This window comes from Ascidiella aspersa, chromosome 6, assembly GCF_963924565.1.
Source record: "Ascidiella aspersa chromosome 6, kaAscAspe10.2, whole genome shotgun sequence".
NCBI lineage: Eukaryota > Metazoa > Chordata > Ascidiacea > Phlebobranchia > Ascidiidae > Ascidiella > Ascidiella aspersa.
Window position 1 is genome coordinate 32,674,325 of NC_139452.1, and position 22,617 is coordinate 32,696,941.

The 22,617-nt window shown below is 34.9% G+C and overlaps 2 protein-coding genes across 2 annotated transcripts; one reads left to right on the plus strand and one right to left on the minus strand.

The window, feature by feature from the left end:
• The first annotated feature begins 3,935 nt into the window (after positions 1-3,935).
• On the plus strand, positions 3,936-15,648 carry LOC146141337 (ATP-binding cassette subfamily G member 4-like). The gene is made up of 15 exons (XM_083392349.1): positions 3,936-4,154; positions 4,618-4,738; positions 6,119-6,236; positions 7,087-7,219; positions 7,933-8,135; positions 8,675-8,798; positions 9,378-9,492; positions 10,491-10,591; positions 11,140-11,259; positions 11,852-11,959; positions 12,462-12,630; positions 13,325-13,425; positions 13,783-13,941; positions 14,327-14,519; positions 15,004-15,648. The coding sequence occupies exons 1-15, from the start codon at positions 3,969-3,971 to the stop codon at positions 15,162-15,164; spliced, it is 2,112 nt and encodes a 703-aa protein (XP_083248475.1). The 5' UTR covers positions 3,936-3,968; the 3' UTR covers positions 15,165-15,648.
• Positions 15,649-17,970: 2,322 nt separating this feature from the next.
• Positions 17,971-21,876, minus strand: LOC146141338 (caspase-7-like). Its single transcript, XM_083392892.1, has 6 exons — positions 21,853-21,876; positions 21,701-21,791; positions 19,326-19,504; positions 18,852-18,999; positions 18,663-18,760; positions 17,971-18,165 (listed from the first exon to the last, which is right to left on the minus strand). The coding sequence occupies exons 1-6, from the start codon at positions 21,874-21,876 to the stop codon at positions 17,971-17,973; spliced, it is 735 nt and encodes a 244-aa protein (XP_083249018.1).
• Between the last annotated feature and the right edge of the window lie 741 nt (positions 21,877-22,617).

The window sequence follows — 22,617 nt, forward strand, 5'->3', positions numbered from 1 at the left end:
CGCAGTGCCTTGCCACAAATTGCTTTTCCGGGGAGAGGAGGAATCAATAATTGAAGGCCTTTTTTTCGCCATGGATATACATGGATAAGCAGTATAGAAGCTTGTGATAGTATGTAGACCTTAGTCTGGAAATCAGACATTTCTAAAGTTGTAATGTTACATTATTTCGCACAACTGTGCTTCATCAGGTCAAAGTAGAAAAGAAAGCAATTAAAATGCACGGACTAGAATCACAAGCGCGAGTAAAAGACGATAAGAATGTTTAGGTCAAATATCTTCACAGGAATCACAGGTATCTTGATATTTGACGTCCTAGTTTGTATAAGTGCGCTATAACAAGCCATACTTCCCTTCCATAAGCACGTTACGCTGCGTCAGCCATTGCAGCCGTCAAGCATATGTCTAGAAAAATCCCCAACTTAGAGCAAACAAGTTGCTGCTTTGACTTGGTGGCTTTAAATGAATGCCACTCTAATGCGTTATTTTGCATTCTTATAAAACATTTTGAGTCACCAAGTGTTTATTTTGTTCATTGCTTAAAATAGACTCTACTCTCGTTTGAATGAAATAATGTTGCGGAATTTAATTGCACTGAGTAAACTAATCTAACGAAACAAAAGTTTTATTATTGGAGCATTAAACAAGGGTCTTGTTAAGTGTGGAACATTTGTACACTGTTGACAAGTAGGCTACAATGTTGCACTCAAAACTGTATAAAATAAAGATAATTTTCACTTGATTTTTGGCAGTGTAATTTATACTAAGACTGAAATTTTAGTTTTTTATGTTGCATTTTAGTTTTAGTGAAAATTATTTGGGATCAACAAAAGTAGTTTAATATACTTCTCTGGCCGAGAACCAATTTAAAGTTTCGTGCAGACGAAACCAGCGAATGCAAAGGTTAGTGCGAATTCTTGCCAGACTCGTGCTAACTGAATGCATGCAACCAACAACGTTAGCGCCCTCATATCGTGACGCAAATTGAAGAGATTGGTTTCGCAAGTTTCACTGCCATTTTGAAGTCCCAGTTTCCGTTTTTCAACAACCTGGCAAGTTTTAGGGCCATTTTAAAGCAGTAGGGCCCAATATTCAACACTGTTGTTGTTAGTATGGTTTGTAGCAAATACCATGTCATATTCTAAACTTAACTTTTGTAACATAGATGGCAATATCATGACGAAAATTGAACTCTTTGGGCTAGGGAAGATATTTCTTTAAAGTTTTGTTTTTTTAAGAAGTATGGATATGATACTTTCGTGGTTTCGATTGTTTACGTATTTAACAAGGGTTTTCTAGCTTCAAACACGAACAAATGTAATTCTGAAAACAAAGGTTTTATAACAAGGCCAAATGACGTCAAGAAATAAGATGAAAAAGGTTAAGCTGGATATAATGCTGCTGTCTGCTAAGTAACTGTATAGTACTACACCTGGTAGGCTAAGCAGAGCTTGAGTTTTTGTTTAGTTCAAAGGAAATAGCTACGGTACCAAGCAGTTATGTTACAAATGTGTGCAAGTTGAATGTTGAAAAACTAACTATAAATCACAGCAAAGTACAAACGACAATCAACTGTATTTAGTCCAAGCTCAGGTAAAAACACAAGTTCCTGTCATTTAGCATTCAACTTCGTTTAGTTGAAAGTCAGAAATGTGCAAACTGTCCAGATACCTAACACACGAGGTTAAAGTCACAGCAATTTAAACTAAACGTATAATGTAGGGATTCATTTAAAGGCTTATAGCAGCTAGAAAGCCTAAACTGCGCTTTTTTCAAAGTCACGGCAACCTGATGTATGTGAAAGTATATAGCAATGTACGAAGTAATTTAAGAGTCCACAGCAGTTTTTAGTTGAGAGAAAGGAAAGTGCAAATTGTCCAGATGTCTTCTTAATCAAGCCATGTCACTTCTGATTTGGTACAAGATTTGTCGCGTGTGTATTTGCACCAAAGGCTAGACAACCTACAACACAGTGTGCTGATTTGCGCGTGTTGTTGCTGTGAGGTAATTGCGTGATCGACCTTGGCATTCCAAGAAAACCAGCTCAACTGCATCGATAGCTGAGCTGCTCAATAAGGTAGTATTCAAGTAGCGTAGGTTTGTGTATTTATAGAGGTGGTTATCAATCATTTTGTCTTGGGCTGGTTTATATAACGATTATAGTGCTCCTTTATTGCAATTTTAGCCGCTGGTGTAGAATCCTACCAAATTTTTTTACAGTAGAGAAATACAGTTACAAACCAGTTGTCAAATTGCAAACTCGGAGAATAATATAACAAGCTTGACCCACCAGAACCCAAATAATATGCGTTGATTTAGTAATTTAAACGTTGTTGTAAGAATCTAGACCAGCGCTTAAATTTTATTATAATAATATTAGGTGGCTTTTAGTTGAAAGCATAGCTACGGGAAAAGCTTTTTGACAGTTTTTAGCCTTAATAATTTCCTGCCAATGGATAGTTTTACTTCCTACGCTTTATTGTCGCCTTTATAGGTTTGGGAGTTTGTGCAAAGTCCGTTGGTTGGAATTCCCTGAGATAACTTCCACATTGCTTCCTGCGTTTGTTACACGTTCTGCAACTTGCTTGTGGCTTTTATGACGTAACAACAATTGAATGCCATGCGTTAGGTCATAGTTGCGCGGAGTGGTTTTAAATATGACTGAATGTCAGGTTTTGCTTTAGCACAAGTTACTTAATCCTTACAAACTTTTTGTTAATGCATTGTCCTATGTAGACTAGTCTTTGTGGCAAGTTTTATTGGCTTTGTAGCATAAGTGCTTAAATTATGTATTTTTGCTGGATTTCACGTAAACTGCAAATAGGCAATTCGGTAAAAGATACAACAATGCAGGTTAAGTTGTGTCGGACAGTAAGTTCTTTAATAACAATAGTTTAGCCAGGCATGTTAAAATTAAGTGAAAATTTGCCGTAACTATCAGTTCAATTTTTAAACCAATGGGACAAAATCCTATGTTGTAAATTTTACAATATAAAAATTTGCACAAAAACTTGCTTACATAAAACGAAAAAGTTTCAATTTCGAACAAGCGTTTCGTAGATACGTCACAATGGCATCTCGCGTGGAAAGGCGATTTATTTTGTGGCTGATTAATCAATATTACTTGTGATCGTAAATGTTTGGCTTTAGACAAGAAAGCAATCAGCTTCTGGTTCCACTTTGCCCTTCGATTGGAGCCCAGGGAACAGCTATTGTACGTCACAATTGGTAATCAATATAGCGCGTCGTTTAAATTATTGATGTGCTTGTTCATGGGAAGGCAGAACCCAGGTGCTAAGCAACATTACACCTGCTAATTGTGCTCCAAATTGTTTTTATTTTGGTCTAAAAATATTGGTTTATCTTGGGTTTGTGGATGTTGGGCTGTTTTGCGATTTATTTTACAATAACGATATGCTTTTTAACCAACTTTAACATAAAATCGTGAAATAACTGACAAAAAATGAGTTTATTTGGCTTAGATTGGTTAAAACTTTTAATCTAAAAGGACACGTGACATTAGACACCAAAATGTGATTCCCATATTGCTCAAAATACAGGTTTAACTGGAATCGCACTTTATAAAGTTTATCAGCTACACGCACAAGATGCCGAAGTATGCCAAGCGCCTTTTCTAAAACATTAGAAAAACGTGTAGACGTTCAAAATAATTGATTTTTATAGTAACAATTGGCAAAAAATATAGTTTGTGGGGGGCTTGGCCTGGTACCCCCCCCCCCCCCCCCTGGATTTTATTTGGTCTCTAAAAATGGCCTTTGAAACATTTTGCGCAAATTCCTGACATTCTTTAAAATGTTTTTATTTGTTTAAAACGATTTACCTTTAATTTTTTGATTAACATCATTATGATACATTTTCAGGTAAAAGTTTGTGTAACGGAATAACTAATCTGCATTGTTACGCAAAAAAGACGGGTTTCTTTCGTTTCAACCACACAATATTGCGTCATAATGAATGGATCCAACTCCAACTATGACGCAACAAACCCGAACGCGGCTTCGGTGAGCGTTTCCATGACAACCAACGACATCCCGAACTCGTGTTCCGTAACTTTCAAGAAATCGCAATCCAGGTCCGAGGATTGTGGCTCCCCATTGTTGTGTCACAAACAAATCACGCCCGCCCTGATAAAAAAGGTATTTTGCGCGATTTTTGAAGATTTTAGGTTTTTTATCTGAAAAGATTAAAATTTAACCCGACTGGTTAAAACGACCGTTTTTACCGATATATTTGTGTTTGTTTAAATATTTATATTTTTGCACGATTTTTTATTTTTATGGATTTTTGCAAAAGTTTTATTTCAGATTAAAACTTAACCCGATTCGTTAACAATACGACCGTTTTTTGTGCTAAATTAAACCTGTTTATGCTAAAATACGAAATTTTTTTGCGGTAGAAATAAATGTATGGTTAAAAATACCTTGAAATCGGGGATATGCGGCATTTTGAATTTCCGAAAAGTAGCGCAATAAGGTTGTCACGACTTGTAAAAAAACGTTTCTGATGATATTTTGCAAAAACCGAAATAACATTCTAGGAATTTAATTCAAAATCAGCTATTAAATCTATTTTGAAGCCTTTATTTTATTGTTATGGCAGGTGAACAACAAGTTAACAGATGCACAAAAGTTCGGCCATCTTCCAAGAAGGAAACCAGTTGAAATTCGCTTTAATGATCTCAGTTATTCTGTAAGGGAGGGTTCTATATTCAGGAATAAAGGTAAAACATATACACGCAGTTAAATCTGTATATAATTCTGTTTACTCCGGTGTTTAATGTTTTTTTTTTCGTAAATTACTGGTATATAAGCCAAATATAATGCTTTTTGCAGTATTCTTTGCAACATTCTTGAGTTTATTTAACTTAAGTTATATTTAGAAAGTATTTTAAAGTATGTTCAGAGTTTATCTTCTCAAACATTTTAGACCAAGAATAGGTTTCCAAACCTTAAAAGTTTCATTTATCTATTAAACAATTTCAATTTATTCAAACAAGCCAAAAAAAAATAATTGCAGCAACTTAATTTTGCATTTTTTCAAACGCTTCCTAAACTGCTTTGAATAATTGCAACTGTTCATGTAACAATACCCCGGCTGTGATGTCATAACGCACTTCCTGGGTACAGAGTTCAATTTTTGCCGCCTTAAGCCTCCTTCCATCATTCATAACCCGGTGTCAGACAAGCCCTCGGGGTTACTCTCGGTCAGTGACACAGAGTAACCCGAGACGTGTTTTGAGCGATTGCTTCCTTTCCGGCATTTTCCTTCGTGAGAAATTGGATTTCGGCTTTTTCTGGCCTGTGTGATTTTCCATTGTTGACGCCCTTTGTTTGATAATAATTATCGATTGTTTGGCAAACAGCTGCAATAATTTGAAAGACGCGAGTTTATTAAAATGGGAGATGTCTGTCGTTTAAAAAGATTGTGAAACAGACTCTCTCTTTTCACTTAAATGAATGCACGTGAAACGTGTTTCAACATTAAAGGCAAATCTAACAATCTCTGAAGATTAAGTTCTTTTTTTACACAAAGCGTTGCTTAATTAACTCATTACCGTTCTATTTCAACGAATTCAACCATTTAGCGTCTATGTTTGTAATAATAAAACTAAGGAAATGAATTAAGCCGAATTTAGCGGCTCTGCTATGTCCAGACATTAGAGATCCGATTTCTTATCTTGTCTGTGGTTTGAACTGCGTTGCAACATTAGCTTACACCAAGCATATTGCAACCTGCTAGACACAACAGGCATTGAACAAGTCATTTCTCCTTTTAAACTAGATGTATTGTTTAACCAGTCACATTACCATTTTTCCGAACACATACAGACATATAGTTGTGGTTTTTGTTTGTGTTTCTTCTGCTAATAAAGCTGTATCATACATTCTGCAAAACTAATTGATTTATTTTTCGATAATATGTAATCTGCACCATTTGTAATTTCACCACTACTTTCGTACATTTCGGGAAAAGATTTAGAAAGATTAAGAAGCTCTTTTTTGGCTATTTAATCTTTTCTGCTTCCCCTAGTAAATCTTGTACAGATAACTCCAGCAATGACCAATATTACTTTTTAACAGAATCGTTTTTACTTTTCCAGGTTACAAGTGCATCTTGAAATGCCTGAAGGGTCAGTTTTCGTCTTGTCAACTTGTTGGAATTCTTGGTCCTTCAGGAGCCGGCAAAAGTTCGCTCATGAACTTGCTTGCAGGTTACAGGTGAGACATTAAGCAGGTGTGGTTAAATGGAAGAAAAACACACTACCCTTGGCTAGGGATGTCCGGTACTTCGTGTTTTATTCCTCGATATTAAGAACAAAAGTACGACTATTTAATACTGACGTCAATAATATGCATCAGTGGCACCCAACGTTTATTGTCCTACGACAAAACACAAGCAACAGCCCTCAGTTAAGAACAATCAAAGTAGTTGTTAAGTGGTTTCCAAATCAAAACGTTCAAACCGCCAAATCAAAACGTTCAAAGGTTATTTTGTATGCCTAACTTTTAAACAAAAGCACTTCCAAACTAATTATTTTCCACCAAGACTCAAAAAACATCATTTTACACCCGATTGGTTGTTTCCCTACTTTTGCACACGCTAACGTTGGTAATATATTGACAGGTTAAAAAAATATGTGGTATTCACGGCGCCGCTTACACTGATACCCCATTAGGTTGCTTGCGTCTAACTTTAGCGTGCTTTCACCGTCCGTATTGCTTTCAGCGGCCCAAAACAAAATTAAAAGTGATGAAATATTTATCAGCTCTTTGCAAAAGCGGCCGCCTAATGCGTGCCATCTATAGATAGGCTATTATTATAAAGGGTTTTCAAACACACATTTTTATACTTTTTAAATGAGATTAGTTGTTATTATTATTAGCAATAGATTACTTGTTATTTCCTTAATAATCAAAAAGTTTGTGCTTAATAATGAAAAATCTTTGTCAGAAAAAACCCTTATAATTGACGCAATGCCTAGTAGCAACATTACATCCATTTAATGAGACAAACAATCATATTCGAATCGATTGTTTTCATTATTGTTGTGCTTGTGACGTAACACAGGGAGCGCGGGATGAAAGGTGAGATATTGATCAATGGTGAGCCGCGAGATTCGAGGTCTTTCCGCAAGCAATCGTGTTACATCATGCAAGACGACAGGTTGCTGCCGCATCTGACAGCCATGGAATCAATGATGGTGAGGATACAAAAAATATTGTATAAATCCCGCTTTGTTCGATAGCCTATAGTCCAGTGGTTCTCAACCGGGGGTCCGCAAAACGTTTTCAGGGGGTCCGCAAAAACTTCTAAATATACCTTTAGTAAAATAATTAACCCTGGGTAACATGCTTAATCACGATTTTGGTAAGTGATAAAATCACACTGTAAAATGTTGTAAATCGCATTGTAACGTAACAAATTGCACTGAATGTGAAGTAACACTTCCATTGTAATGTAACACAAATAAATTGTTAAATGAATGGCAGGATGATTACAGTTTCCATGTACTGGATTTTGCAAAAGATGACATGCGTTTATCTATTCTAGCATTATCGAATACACAACCACGCATTTAAAGACTGCCGCCTCGGAGATGCAGCAGCAGAAATCACATTAAAATAAACAAAGTAATTTGTTGTCTGTTAATTTATTCAACATAAGGCACTATAGGCAGATATACTGAATTATTAAAAAGAACTATAAGCGCAGATATTCCACCATAAAAATGTAAGGGGTCCGCGACCATTGAAAGCATCAAAAAGGGTTCACGGGTACAAAAAGGTTGAGAACCACTGCTGTAGTCGCTTCTCCACTCGACACGTGACTTATTTAACCACACCAATCTCTACTTGGTCAGATCATTTCACACATAACTGATTAAATCACAGCCCTTTACCTTTACTTGTCCAGATTGCTGCCAACTTGAAGCTTGAACGCAAAACCAGCAGCGAGAAGAAACAGGAGATAGTTTCTGAGATCCTCGGAACGTTGGGATTGATGCCTTGCAGGAAGACAAGGACTTCAGATCTCTCTGGAGGACAAAGGAAGAGGCTCGCAATCGCTCTTGAGCTCGTCAACAATCCTCCCGTCATGTTCTTCGACGAACCGACAAGGTGGGACTCGAACCCCAGACCTCGGGAAGTTGTGGTGTGTGGGATTAAGTGTGGGTTGAGATTTTGGATTGGTATTTTTATAATCATCACAATGTTTGCTTATAACTCGGTAATTACACTGAGGTTTGTTGTTTATCTTTAATCTAATTTTAATATTATGTCCTGTAAGTATTATTCAAAATGTTCATCAAAGTCAGTCATTTTATTGGGTATAAATAAAATTTTATTTTCCCTATGTTGGTGCCGTCAGTCTCATATTCAAACAGAGTTCTTCTATTCTGATTTTTATTTCTAACATTTTTGTTGTGAAACACAACTCTGGATGGCTATAAATAATTTCTTTGTTCAAAAATGTGACGTTATAATGAGATATTATTACATCATTCTAAATTAAAACAGAACAATTTTATGTAAACACCATTCCCACATGTCCCCTAACCACTTTGCCAAGCTTTAACACATATTCCAACAACCGGCGTTTGCCCGACAAGTTCATGACGTCATGGGAAGTTTTTACCGCGACTCTTTATCTCCCCTAGCGGCCTGGACAGCGTGTCGAGCTTCCAGGTGCTTTCCCTGCTCAAGTCGCTAGCGATGGGCGGGAGGACTGTTGTGTGCACGATCCACCAACCTTCGGCCAAACTGTTCGAGATGTTCGATATGGTGAGTGTGTTTGGGGGGGACTTTATTTATTATGGTTTACTCACCCAATATGGCTTCTGTACGAGCTAAAATCATAAAAAGCAACGGCAATTACAATATTGATTGAAAAAAAATAGCATATTCCCTTCGTTTAGCATAAGTTATGCGTTACCACAGTAAAGGTTGGGCTGCCCAAGCTTTTGCGCTCAAAGTTGAGGCCAGCATTGTGAGCAGGGCTGCGAAGTCCATGTTAGACTCTGGCTTAATGTACAACTTGGTCGAGTCCGACCCCGACTCTACACCCTGCATTGATCCCGTTTGCGCAGCTAGTTAAGGTGGATTAATATCATTCAACTTAAAGGGTTTACATATAATTCATCCAACCACAATACATATTAGGAAAATATTCCATCAATTTCTATTTAATAAAGTTTGCCGTCTAACAGTGCCACCTAATTATCCGGATTTAGAATTTGACAAATAATCCCTGGTTTAAAACCTTATTAACACATTGACTTATAAAGTTGCACTGTTTATTAGGTTAAGTTTAAGAGCTCGCATACAAGTAACTTTGCGCTAACATCGATGTTATTATCACAGTTGTACATTCTTGGAAGCGGTCAGTGTTTGTACCAGGGACCAGTTCCAGGACTCCTGCCTTTCCTCAGGGATAACGGACTGAGTTGCCCCCCTTACCACAACCCTGCTGACTACAGTGAGTGCAAACTAGCGGGTTTTAAAAGTTGTGATGGTTACCCATGCTTTAAACACCAGCCTGTTTAAATATGCGTATATTGGTACATTGTTTGAATGTTATGAATAAACAATTTGAATTCACAAAATTCGTTTTTCGCAGTTGTACCAAATCTCATTTACGAGCTTATTCAATTTCTTGCGACATGCGTAATCGTATTTTATCAAGTTTAATACAATGTAACTTCAACTGTATATTAAGACATGTTGCCTTATGGCTTAACTGAAGCGTTAAACCTGGTCAGTGTACATGCAACTTTGAAACGTGTTATTTTAGACCAGGGGTTCCCAACCTTTTTACGATCTCGTACAACTTGGACGATCTGTACTGTCATGCGTACCACTTCTCGCAGAACAACTAATTTAATCGAATCATATTTTTATCTATTTTTAGCTTACAATAAACATTTTTCAACGCTATTTGTAGCTTAAGGCTTGAGCTATAAAACAGTAGATGCTATCTATCAAGAGCAATCGTTTGACATAATTATCGCCCACTGTCACACAGCGTTGTACGCTTTTCAAAGCAACTATGCTCCTTCTTGTCAATTAACATGGCCTGTAGTTTCAAGATCGTAATGGTACGAGACAACAGGGATAGTTACGTAGCAATGAATGGGTTCCGGCATATTTTTTGTAAACAAAACCAGATTAACAAAATATAAAGTTGTGAATCCAGGGTCTTGTAAAAACAAACAGAAGCTACTCGCTTATCACCTGAAAAACCTTGACGTACCACAGGTTGGGAACCCCTGTTTTAGACGATATAAAAAATACCGTATCCAATCTAATTCTTAAAAAACTTAAGGGGCTTCATCGCCTATAGACTGGTTTACTTTTTAGGAGGTTAACAACTGTAAATCCCACTGTTTGTTTTTCATAAACGAACCACAACTAACAACTGATTATCGTAGCAGAGGACACTTTATATTTTAAACCAGCTTGTGACTTTATGCGCAGTTATCGAGGTTGCATCTGGTGAGTACGGCGAAGTTAATCCAACTCTGGTGAAAGCTGTTTGTGCTGGAAAGTGTCAACACTACAGCGATCAGGTAATACAGGTTCCGGGTTCGAACCCCGCCGAGGGACAATAGCCTAGCCCTAGTATGTGTTCATTTTTTTTATAGTTATTTTGTACAATGGTTTATATCGAAGACCGCTGACATGAGGTCTCCATTTGTAGTGAGATTTCTTAAAATTTGGTTTCTCAACAAATCAAAACCTAAACGGCTTCTCAAACTAAGCCTCCTCAAACTAAGCCTCCTCTTTTAATATGACCTACTTCTGTAACCAACTATGGGTATTTTTTACATACTTAATTGGAACTTTTTGCGGTTTTGAAATTTCTTAGCAAGCACTAAAATCTAATTTTAAGAGAAGTGTGTGGGCCGTTTTATTGGTCATTGCTATTCAGAATGGCCATATGCCAATGTTCCGGAAAGATTCATCATCCCCTTTCCTATAAATGTAATTTCACACAACATTTTCGCACAATCGATTATATTTTATCTCTTAAATCACCCTTACACGTAAAAGTGTATTAAATTAGGCTTCTTTTATCTATAAAACTTCAATTTCTGCCATTTTACTTTCCCAGACCCCGGGCAAGGCTCCGCATCACGTGAGCGAATCTTCATCCAAGGATGACGACACGTGGTCAAAATCAGCCAATGAGAGCGTCGTAATGCAAGGCATCGACAAAGTGGCAACAACAGTCGCCATTGAAGACGTAAGAATAACCTTCAGTAAATACAGCGGAAAATAAACGTTGCTGGTTAAGTTCTACTTCAAGCCAGGGGTGTCATCCTTTTTTTAAAAATTAAACCTAATCTTAACAACACAAGGTTGAATACATGGATCTGTAATGTTGCTTAATAATGAATTGCAAAGCGAAAAAGGTCGAATAGATTGACATCATCTTGATTGAGACATTAATGCATCGGACTATAGAAACTCCGAATGATAACATTTGTGTCCCAATTACTTCTCAGTCACACTAACTGAAGATGATACAAGCTCGTACCGAAACGTCTTAATCAAGATAATGTCGATCCACTCGACCTTTTTGGCTTTGCAGTTCATTATTATCAAACTAAATACGGTGGTATTATATTGACTACAAATTCAAAATCATTCATTTTATGAGTCAAAGTTTTATTTTACTTTACTAACCTAACCATTTAAAATGGTATTGGCCAGGCGGCTTGAATAGGTTGCCGAAACGTTGGTTAATAATTACGATTACCATATAAGCTGATTTTGATTATAACTGTGCCAGGTAGCAACAGTTTATATTATTGTTGTGTGTTTTCTTGTTTCAGATTGAGGACGAGCTTTCTTACAAAACTTCGCAAGGATTCAACACAAGTTGTCTCACACAATTCGCAATCCTATTCAGAAGAACTTTCATCTCGATTGTGCGAGATCAGGTGAGGGGAAACACCAATGTTGAGCGCTGCAGTCTCGATTATTAGTTGTTCTTCCTCAAATATAAGTTCCCTCTAATCAGACAGATTAAAAATATCGAGTTTTCTAATGTTTTCTTGTTTGCCACAACTTTTTCATTCTATAACACATAAAAAAGTTCCTCCCCAACATTTTACCCCTTACAACGGACTTTTTTCACAAAATTTTCTACGAAATTAACCTCACAACGCTTGTCTTTTTGGCAAATATTAAACAAAATGTAAAATTGGTTTAAATTTTACTGAGTTACGTTTGCACGAAATGGTTATTCTCTGTGCCGAAGGGTCTTTTTGTCACAACCTATTTTACAAAACACCGCCTCAACAAACAAAGGTTTTTCTTTTTCCTGTTTACTTTTACTTAACGATATATTTTTACCAAAGTTATACCACAACTATTTTTCTCTTAAAAACAAGTTTTTTGTCTACAAAATTAACCTCACAACGCTTGGGTTTATTTTCACAGATGTTGACCCACATCCGCTTCTTGAGTCACGTGATAATCGGCGTTCTGATTGGTCTCTTGTACCTCGACATCGGTGATGACGCGGACAAAGTTCTCAACAATTCCGGATTTCTTTTCTTTTCCATCCTCTTTGTGATGTTCGCTTCACTTATGCCGACTGTGCTCACTTGTGAGTAGACGACACGATATCATCGCATCCCAACATATCCGCCTAACTGCTTCTGCGCAACTAGGGATGCCCGATATCATTTTTTTCCGATAGCGATACCCGAAACCCGATATCAAATGACGTCATACTCACACAACTATCAAATGACGTCATACTCACACAACTAAAATAAATTGAAAGGGAACGCCCAAAGGTATATTTTTACCGGGTTTTTACCGCCAAAAAATGAGCTGCCAACCGTTGATAAAATCGGATACTAGATTGTGTAATCGATATTAATAGACCGATACTAGGCTTATATCGACGACGATGCTGTTTCAGATCGACTTCAAAAAGGCCATCGCATATTTTCATGTGATCGATGTTCTCTAAAGTTGCTGTTTTTTTAAAAAAATTGTTAATCTCTATTTTATTGTTTTAAAACTCAAAAACATTTTTTATATTACATTGCCATGGTTGAATAACCCACTCAGGACTTTAAAAGACTCTTTTAAGAGATGTAACTTTACTCTTTTCAAGACTTTGTTTTTTCGATCCTTTGTTTGTAAATAAAACTAATCAATCACTTAAGGTTTAAAATTCTTGTTTTTTTGTTTCGTTTTATCAATTAAAATATTAAATGTTATGTTGGACCTCAGTCAATACACCCCTCAATGTTATGGTTAATCTACCAACACTGTTTTATTTTGTTTAGTTCCGATTGAGATGAGTGTGTTTATGCGCGAACACATGAACTACTGGTATTCACTCAAAGCTTACTACATCGCCAAAACATTGGCTGATATTCCATTCCAGGTAAAAACAACTTGTAGAAATAGTGGAAATATTTATAATCGTTGGCCTAAGAAGAACTAAAGGACTCATTACGCACCTTTGAACAAAATAATGATAGAACAACAGAAGAATAAAGTACTACTTTGCATTCAAATGGTCTGATCAATTTTGCTGTCAAGCAAAAAAAATGGCTTGCATTATTATCGTCAATTTAACCCCCCAAAACTTTAAATTACCCCTCGGAAAATTCCAACGCTATAAGAGCGATTAATTAACGTTTTGTTCTTAAAAAAACATTGATAAAAGTATTTTTGTTACCCTCTTTGTTTGAAAATATTAATTTTTTACTCCGCTTTTAAATATTTTTTTTTATTTCAGGTTATTTTTCCCGTGTTCTACTGCACTATTGTCTACTTTATGACGTCACAACCGTATGACGCCGAGCGCTTTATGCTTTTCCTCGCGCTTTTCGTGATGACGTCAATAGTTGCGCAATCGCTCGGATTGCTGATCGGGGCTGCTTCTACGTCATTACAGGTGACGTCATAATTGTTTTGCTGTTTTGACTTATGTTTGAAACAAGTAATAACAAGATATGTCCCGAAAATAAATTTTCGGCCCATATAAAAAGTTTCTTAAAGCGGCCTAGTTTGACGTTATTTAAGTAAAAAAATAGTTTTTTTAGTTTAATTTAGATTTCTTAGGACTCTTTACCACTCAAAAAACATGAAATTTGAAGTTACAAGCAAGTTTAAAAAAATGCTTCTTTAATTATTATAAAGTTTAAGCCTCAGAAATGGTGAAAAAACTAAACGTTTCGAATAAGGCTTTATTCATAATTATCAATGGCATAGAATTTTTGTGAAAAAGCTTTTTTTAGCAAGTCTAACTCTTCTCACAAAGTTTGTTTCACTGATTCCAGGTTGCAACATTCGTGGGCCCAATAACAGCGATCCCAGTCCTTCTGTTCTCTGGATTCTTCGTTAGATTTGAAACCATCCCTTGGTATTTGAAGTGGCTCAGTTATAGCTCCTACATAAGATACGGCTTCGATGGAATCCTTATCTCTATATATGGACTGAACAGAACTGAATTAACTTGCAACAATAATCAAGGTGAAGTGAAAAAAAGTTCAAATAAACCGATTAAACCGGTTTAACTATTGGAAGATTTGTTGGCACCGGATAAAAGTTTCAATTACATCGTAATTTTTTACTCTAGATATTAACTTTTACATCAGAATTATCGCACAAATGAGTAGCTTATGTTTTCACAATCCGTCTTAACCATAATGTACAAATTAATTGACTCGAGGTTCTCACAAACAACATCCCGTTATTAAGTAATACAATGCATCTACTTCGTATAGGTCAAAGTTTAAATATAAACATGTTATACGGCTTCGATGGGGTCCTTATCTTAAATTATGGACTGAACTAACTTGCAACAATAACCGAGGTGGAGTGGAAATAAACCTATAGTATTAAACCGATTAAACAATTTGAACAAACGTTTTCCAACACCGGATATTCATAATTTGAATCGACTTTTCTCTCAAACTGCAAGTTTGAATGTAAACAAGTGTTTGTTACGTCACAGGGATCGGTTGTCAGTTCCAGGACACGACGCGTGTTCTTGAGGAAATGGATGTTGAGGAGAAAAACCTCTGGTTGGATTTCGTCATTCTTGGAGTGTTCTTCCTCGGACTCAGATTCATCGCCTACCTCATACTAAGGCTGCGCGTCAGACTAGAGAAGTGACGTCATACACAATGACGTAAAAATTTGACATTCCTCTGCGAGATTTCATTATCCGATGACTTACATTGTAAAAAAGCTTTCCAAGAAAAGACCTTAAAGAGAACTGAGATGACGTCATTGATCGTTGTATTGTGACGTCATAAAATGCAAACGCTATGTAACAATCAATCACTTTATCTGTAACTTCACTTATACCGTGTTGTGACGTATTCTACTGTTTCTTTCATCTTTCACCTTCTTTTGTGTGACGTCATAATTTACTTGCCTATATTCTTCACGCTTCACTTCATTTCGTCCGAATATTTGGGCTTTTTATGTTTCGTTTTATTTTGTTTTTGTTTTTTTCGGGTCATCGTTTCACACCAAAAGTGAAATTCCAAAAAGTCGTTTTACAGCCAATTGCATTTTTTCTGTGACGTCATAACAGTATTACGGAAACCAACAATCACGCTGGGAGATGTTTTTAAATATTAACCAAATTACCTTTCCAACGCTTTGCAATGCAACTACAATGGCAAATTGTTTACCTTTTATTACGTGCGTCCACGTCACAATAAAAGCTCTCATTGGAACATTTGTGTTTCAGTCAAGTGTGGAAACCGTTAACTGATGTTGTCGTAAAGTAGTAATAACTGTACACACCTGTTGGGTTATGCGGCGTAATGCTGCACTGCTTGGTCAAAATCATTGGTTAAATTTTAGACGAGGCCCAGATAAAAGGCTTGACTTGACTCAAGTGCACTTAAGTCACTGTTTTCAAATGGCCCGACTTGACTTAAAGTCTTTTGGTCAAATGACTTGGCTTGGACTCAAGTCATTGTGTCAAATATCTTGGAGATACTTTAAAGCTTTTTTTTGATTCGTTTGTGTTATTTTTCAGTTGACTCTTATAAATCTGACCATTCACCAATTTTAAAGGTTTGTCGTTTTTTTTTTTATATCACATTACTTGGTAACTTGCTCTAATAATGACTCCACTTTATTTGGACTTAGGTATTTTTTAAATGGCTCATGCTCAAGAAGAAAATATAATACTCAAATGTTGTGGTGGGGCAGCCAATTTTCGCACTTTACGGGGACGATGTCAATAAAATATATATGAATAACATATCTATGACAAAACACAGCTTTATTACAAGCGAAATCACACGATGTACAAATACATTCTGATCTTTTTTAAACAGCAAAGTTAGAAAATTTTCAGTGGAAATATCCACCGAATTGCAAAACAATGTCTATCAGTCAATTTGGCTCTCAAAATGTTAAGCGTTTTAAGAAGCAATTTTGCACAAAAATGAATATATGTATTTCACTCACGATGCAAAAAAAGTAAAAATTGATTTAAAAATGACAAAAAATGAAGTGCTTGGGAATGAAATATATAACTAGATTTAACATATTTTGCAAAAACGTAAAAACTTATTAAGAGCATGATTGCAGTTGTAGTTAGACGTAGATCAAAGCTCATACAGAAGTAGGTAGCATTTTGAAAACTTCGAATGTATCTTTATTCATTTCTAACATCAAGATAATATTCTTACCCTTTGATGCGTTTACGTTCCAGTGAATTTAGTTATTAAAAGCACAGGACAATGAACTTTAGGAATTGAGACAAGATGATTTACGTGTTGAAAGTATAAAAAGTGCTTTATGTACAATCAAGAATTTTAAATCATTTTAAAAACATGATTTTATAAGAAAACATTTTAACCAAATCATACATGAAGAAATAAAAGCGTATTGAATTGCATAAAATAGATGAAATAATCATAAAAATATAAAAATGTTTTTGACAGAATTTGCACTCCTTTGCAGAATCATACGATGACACAATATGTGTTTCTTGTTACGTTTCCTTGTATTTCTACCAAAAAGAAAGTTTTTAGTGCATCACACATCATTTTTGTGTTGGTGTAATTTAATTAGGCACGCAAAATAAAATGAAAATTTGTTTCATGTTACCACTTTTACAACAAATCGTTCAAGTATCATACAATAAAAATTAGAGTAAAGAAAATCTTAATTTACCTTTGTCTTTGGAATTCAAAGAATCCACCTTTGAAGACAAGGCTTTTAAATCAATATGCATGCAGATCTTTAACCTGTAAAAAATATATATATTTCAAGCTAACATATATGAATGTGTTGATAAACAAATATTTGAAGGGATTGCAATGTTTTACTTCTTAAAATCAACAATGACCTACACTTTTTTATATCAGTTTTTAATTTCACAAAAAATATTGTCATCTTGTAAAAATGTATAACAGAATCGTTATAAAGCTTTAGTAAACATTATTCCAACCAACTTACTGTATTTGCAATGTTATCTAGGGACGTTTCTTGATCAAAAGTGGCTCCAACCGGTTGAATATCAGAGGGAGTTTGTCCAACCTAAAAATAATCGTAACTATTAACATAAACTTGAGGAATGAATATACAATATCCAAACAGGCTTTTATAATACAATCTGTCACTAGATTCCCTTAACTTAATAATAAGGTAAAACAGTAGACTAACATACACAACTGTTATCTGTCCCTTCAGAAGTTGTGCTATAAGAACAACATGCCATTTTTAAAATACAGTACAATACATGTACAACTATTACGCAACCCACCACTAAATGATAAAGGTTGAATATTAAAAATGAGTCCGCTACCCACTCAAAGTGAACCAAGGGCCCACATTTGGGCAGCGGCGCACAGTTTTCCGACCACCGCTATAGGCCATAGAGGATATTTAATGTTTGAAGCCCAGTTATTAATATAACATTACAAGGGAATAGCAATACGCCTATTTTATATCAATAAAAACGACAAATGGAAGACACAACATTTGAAGAGCTGGGTTGGTTTGGTTCTGATTCCACTTTGAAGCCGAAATAAAGTTCAGCTGTAAGACGAGAAGTGATTGACGGCATCTGCTTTTTCCCGCTCATTTCAGGTTTAGAGTTTGATTCAAAGTCGTACGCCACCATGTGATTAACTCGAGTTAAAATCTGCAGAAATGCGAAGTTCTCAGAAACGTCATAGAGCGCAAGTTTCAAAACTGCAGTTACCCACTTTTTTCTGACGAAGATGTTTTTAGTTGTAAGAAGTATAAGGATTTCTTAGTTAATGACTACTACCACCTCAAGAAAAAGCCGAACATGTTTTTTTCACTGCCATGCACAGTTAATACCTCCCGACCTCATTTTTAGCCAATGGGAATATTCCGGCCACAGCCTTTTACCTAATTTCTCCTATTCTAGACTGTTTATTTTTATTTTAACCTGTTTTCTCTTATTTTGTGTAACAAAAGTAAAGCTTTTTGTAGTTGTACCAATATCATAAATTTGATTTTCCTTAAACATATCATCATTATTAATTAAATTGACCAAAAACTGCTCAGAATAATCCTTTATTCAAATTAAACAAAAATATATACAGGTAAAAAATATGACAAACAAAAGAGCGTTTATTGCCCTTACTATAATTTCTATGATCTCAAACAAACCTGCATGATTTCTTTGCTGCGGCCCCATTGGTCGAGACATTGACAAAGACTTTGAATAAATATAGAACCATTTGCTTTACTCCGCCAAGCATAATAATCTAAACACAAATATTTTAAATTGTTCATTTACATTTTTTTCAAACCTCATCTTGTAAGATTTTTCTGCTTTAGTTAAAAACGCTGTTATACCTTTCACTGTAGGCTGTGCAATAAGAAAGTCAGATTCTAGGGGAATCTTACACTTGGAATTTTCTTTGTCATTAGAAGGGCCATCCACAGTATCAAATGTTTTACTTTCAAGCCAGTGTCCATTATCCAATTTCGTTCCACGGCATGCCTGTACAACACACAGCATGTATGTATATGTAAACTTAATAGCACTTAAAACAAAACAAAATGTCAAACAGTTCACTACAAAAAAAAATTAAAATTTAAAATTCTGTCTCTTCAAGAATAATTTTTGTTTTCTCTGTACAAAAAAGTAAGTATGGTAGCAATTACAGCAAAGAAAAGTTAAAGCTACACATGTTTAGCATAATAGCACACTATTTTTTGTGAAAAAAAAAATAAATTATTAGCTTTAGAAAACATATATATATATATATTATATATGATATATATAGTGTATATAAAACAATACACTTCGCCCCAAAATTAACTAACCTGTATAAAAAATAGCTTAGGTTTTCCAGCTAGTGAGGGGCAATTATCAGGCCTGAACATTGCAGTTAGTTCCGTAAGTTTGAACGCTTCGTCCTGAGCGCACAATATGTCACCTTCATCACCGTGTGTAAGAATACAACACACAAAGCAATCGTAACTACTGTGGTCTGCTCTAGATACTAAAAAGGGAAAATAAATAGATGAAGTCAGGGAAATTAAAGTATATAAGCCACAACATTCAAAGAAATCTACATATTTATCTGTTTTTAATCATTGTGCCAATATATCATGGTATTATCAGACTAAAAAGAACTTGAATTTTATTTTAACACTGATATTGGCATGCGTTATTTTGGCAACGTTTAAAAATCGATAGACAGGTTAAGTTATAAAAAATATACTTAAATAATTAAAAACAAAAAATGTCAAATTAACAATCGTTACTTTTTTTCATTTCGATGAAAATTTTCTCCCTGGGTAAGTCGAAAAACACCTTGATTAATTCATCTTTAAATCCAAGTATTTTTGCTGTGCTTATTAAGCTGTCTCTGTCTTTGTCTGTTCCGTCGCGTGTTGGAAGTTTAACAACTTTAAAATCATTGTTTGATCCTTCACGTTTAACTTTTACACGTGGAAAATTCTACAAAAAAAGTGTTTTCAAATGTATCTTGTAAATATCATAAGGTTGGGAAAGATAATATATAACTATTCTTCATAACATAACTATAAAGTAATGCGTATAAAGTGTACCTAAACAAGTTTATCTAATAAAAAAAGAAAACGAAAAGTGAAGAAACACTGAATGCTTTGTTCCAACCCAAACTTTAAAAACTTTCGACAGAATATGGTGCTAAGCAGCACCTAAACTACATTATGCCAAAATAACTTATCAGCTGAAGGAAGAACATATAATAACACCAACTGGTAATCTTGTTAAATAAACAAAAACAAATTGTACAGTGCTAAAATAATTAATTGCTGATTGTTAGATAAATCAACTAATGGAATTTATTTTTGTTAAACATTTCAAATGAACAAACGCCATTACTTTTTTGTCTAGCTTAAATGGTATGAATTTTTACATGTTAAATTGTTAACTGAAAGCTTTAGCACTCATAAAGATGGAAGAGCAACAAAACAACCTTTTGATTAAAAATGACAAAATATCCTCTACTGTCCATCTTGTATTTGTGCACTTTATCCCATGAGGACAAAAGTTTCTGCCTAATCGAGTTTGGTCCATCTGGTCTATCATTTTCATTATTGTCGAGTGCCTGTGTTCTGCAAGCAAAGTGTAAGTAGATGAGCGCTGGTAACGTTTTTCTTCTTCAAGTTAACATCTAACCATAATATCGTGAAAAAGGTACTAGTTTATAGAAAAAGCCAAATAAGATTGGTTTCTCATTTTATCGTTCTATCTTTTTCTCTCACAACAATTTAATTTTATACGGAACATAATAGAAATGTTAGTTGCAACAAAAATATTCACATTAAACAATGAAAAGGCAAATTTTGCTTTCTTGCTTTTTAATGAACAACAATAAACATATTTTTGTACAATAATGAAAAATGAAGAACACATACGATTGTAGAATGTGACAAAGTACTTTAATACATTTGATTTGTTTTTCTTTATAAAAACAAACTAATCTTTGAGTACCAACTTTAAAATAAAATGGCATAATTTTGTCTGAAACAATCAACAAAGTGCAAAATTTAAATATCATACTCTGTTGATATTTCTGCAGGGAGAGTCACTTTTATTTGTGTGACTTCATTTGATGGTGAAATTCTATTTGTTGGGGAATCACCTAAAGTAACACAAATATGCACACTGGTTGAAAAGCAGCAAATATTTTACAACTAGCCAAATCACTAAAGTTCTGATATATATAAATCAATATTCATTCTAGACAGCGCAAAGGTCATGAAACTACGGCCAGATCCTACATGCAGAGCTATTTCTATCTACCTGCGACATATTTCCTTAAAAAGTTAAAGTACAGTAGAAAAAGTTTTGGGTGCAAATCTAAATCAAATTTTGATAAAATTTAAGGCAAGCAATATTTAATAAAGTTCACTACAGTTTTTGCTGCAGAGTTGTTTATATTTCGTTTGTTTAACAATAACTCATGTAATAAAATTGACATAAAAATTTACAGATGGCCGTAATAAAATGTAAAATAAATTAATCAAACACATCCAAGACTGCAAGACATTTAAAATATCAAAATTTTAAATCTTTTTCACTATATGTTTTTATAGATAAACTGATGATGCCATTGATTTATTTGGTGGAATGCATATTTATATTAAAAGCGGTGCTCTTCTCAAGCTATATAACACTCTATGTTTTTACAATACTATATTTTTACCTGATGCCCCAGAACTACGCCTTAGCTCCTCCTCATCTTGTTCGCTGCTAAACGGTCCCAAATCGATTGTATCAAGTCCATCAGAAATTAACTAAAACACAAAGTCGTTTTTTTTTCAAGTTAATTTTAACATGGTATAAAAGTTTACTTACCGGTGTATCGACTGCATCAACCATACTTGTGAATTACAACAAACTGAACTGTTAACTATTAACTAAAAATATTGAGTCTTTGGCAGCTTTTAAATAAAATACATTTCAGTTATAAATGGGAATTTGTTTAATAAAGGCACTGGTCTAGAAGCATAACTATTAAATCGATGCAAACCATTTGGGTCAGGGTTAGCATTTTAGTTGGTCAAGTATTGCTAATATACTTATTCTCCCATATTTATGCCTTCCTTGCAATTAAAGATTTTGCCCAAATGGCGCTGGTATAGAATCCAACCACACAACTAATTGTTAAAACGCACGATGTTTGCGATAAGCTGCAGGCTAGTTTTTGGTTGTAGGTGGCTTATAAGTATTATTTTATTGGATATTTAATAATAGTGATTACCCAACCCTAATATTGTGCATTAATTTAATAATTGTTTGAATGCTGTGGTAGGATTCTAGATCAGCACCAAAATAATCCATATTAAGGTTAAATATGAACTTAACTTAGAACAATTTTGCTGAAGAGTTTTACATTATAATGATAAATCAGTGCCTATACTAATCTTACTATAATTGTTTCTCGATCTGCTCCTCTCTGAGCCTGCATAGCTCAGTTGGTAGAGCGACGGTCCCGGCTTGACCGGAGGTCGTGAGTTCGAACCTTACTGCAGGCCAATTGTTTTTCTAGTCTGCTCTGCTTGCATCATAGATCGACAGATTTGGTGAGTCTGCGATGGCTTTCATTGTACTAATGATATG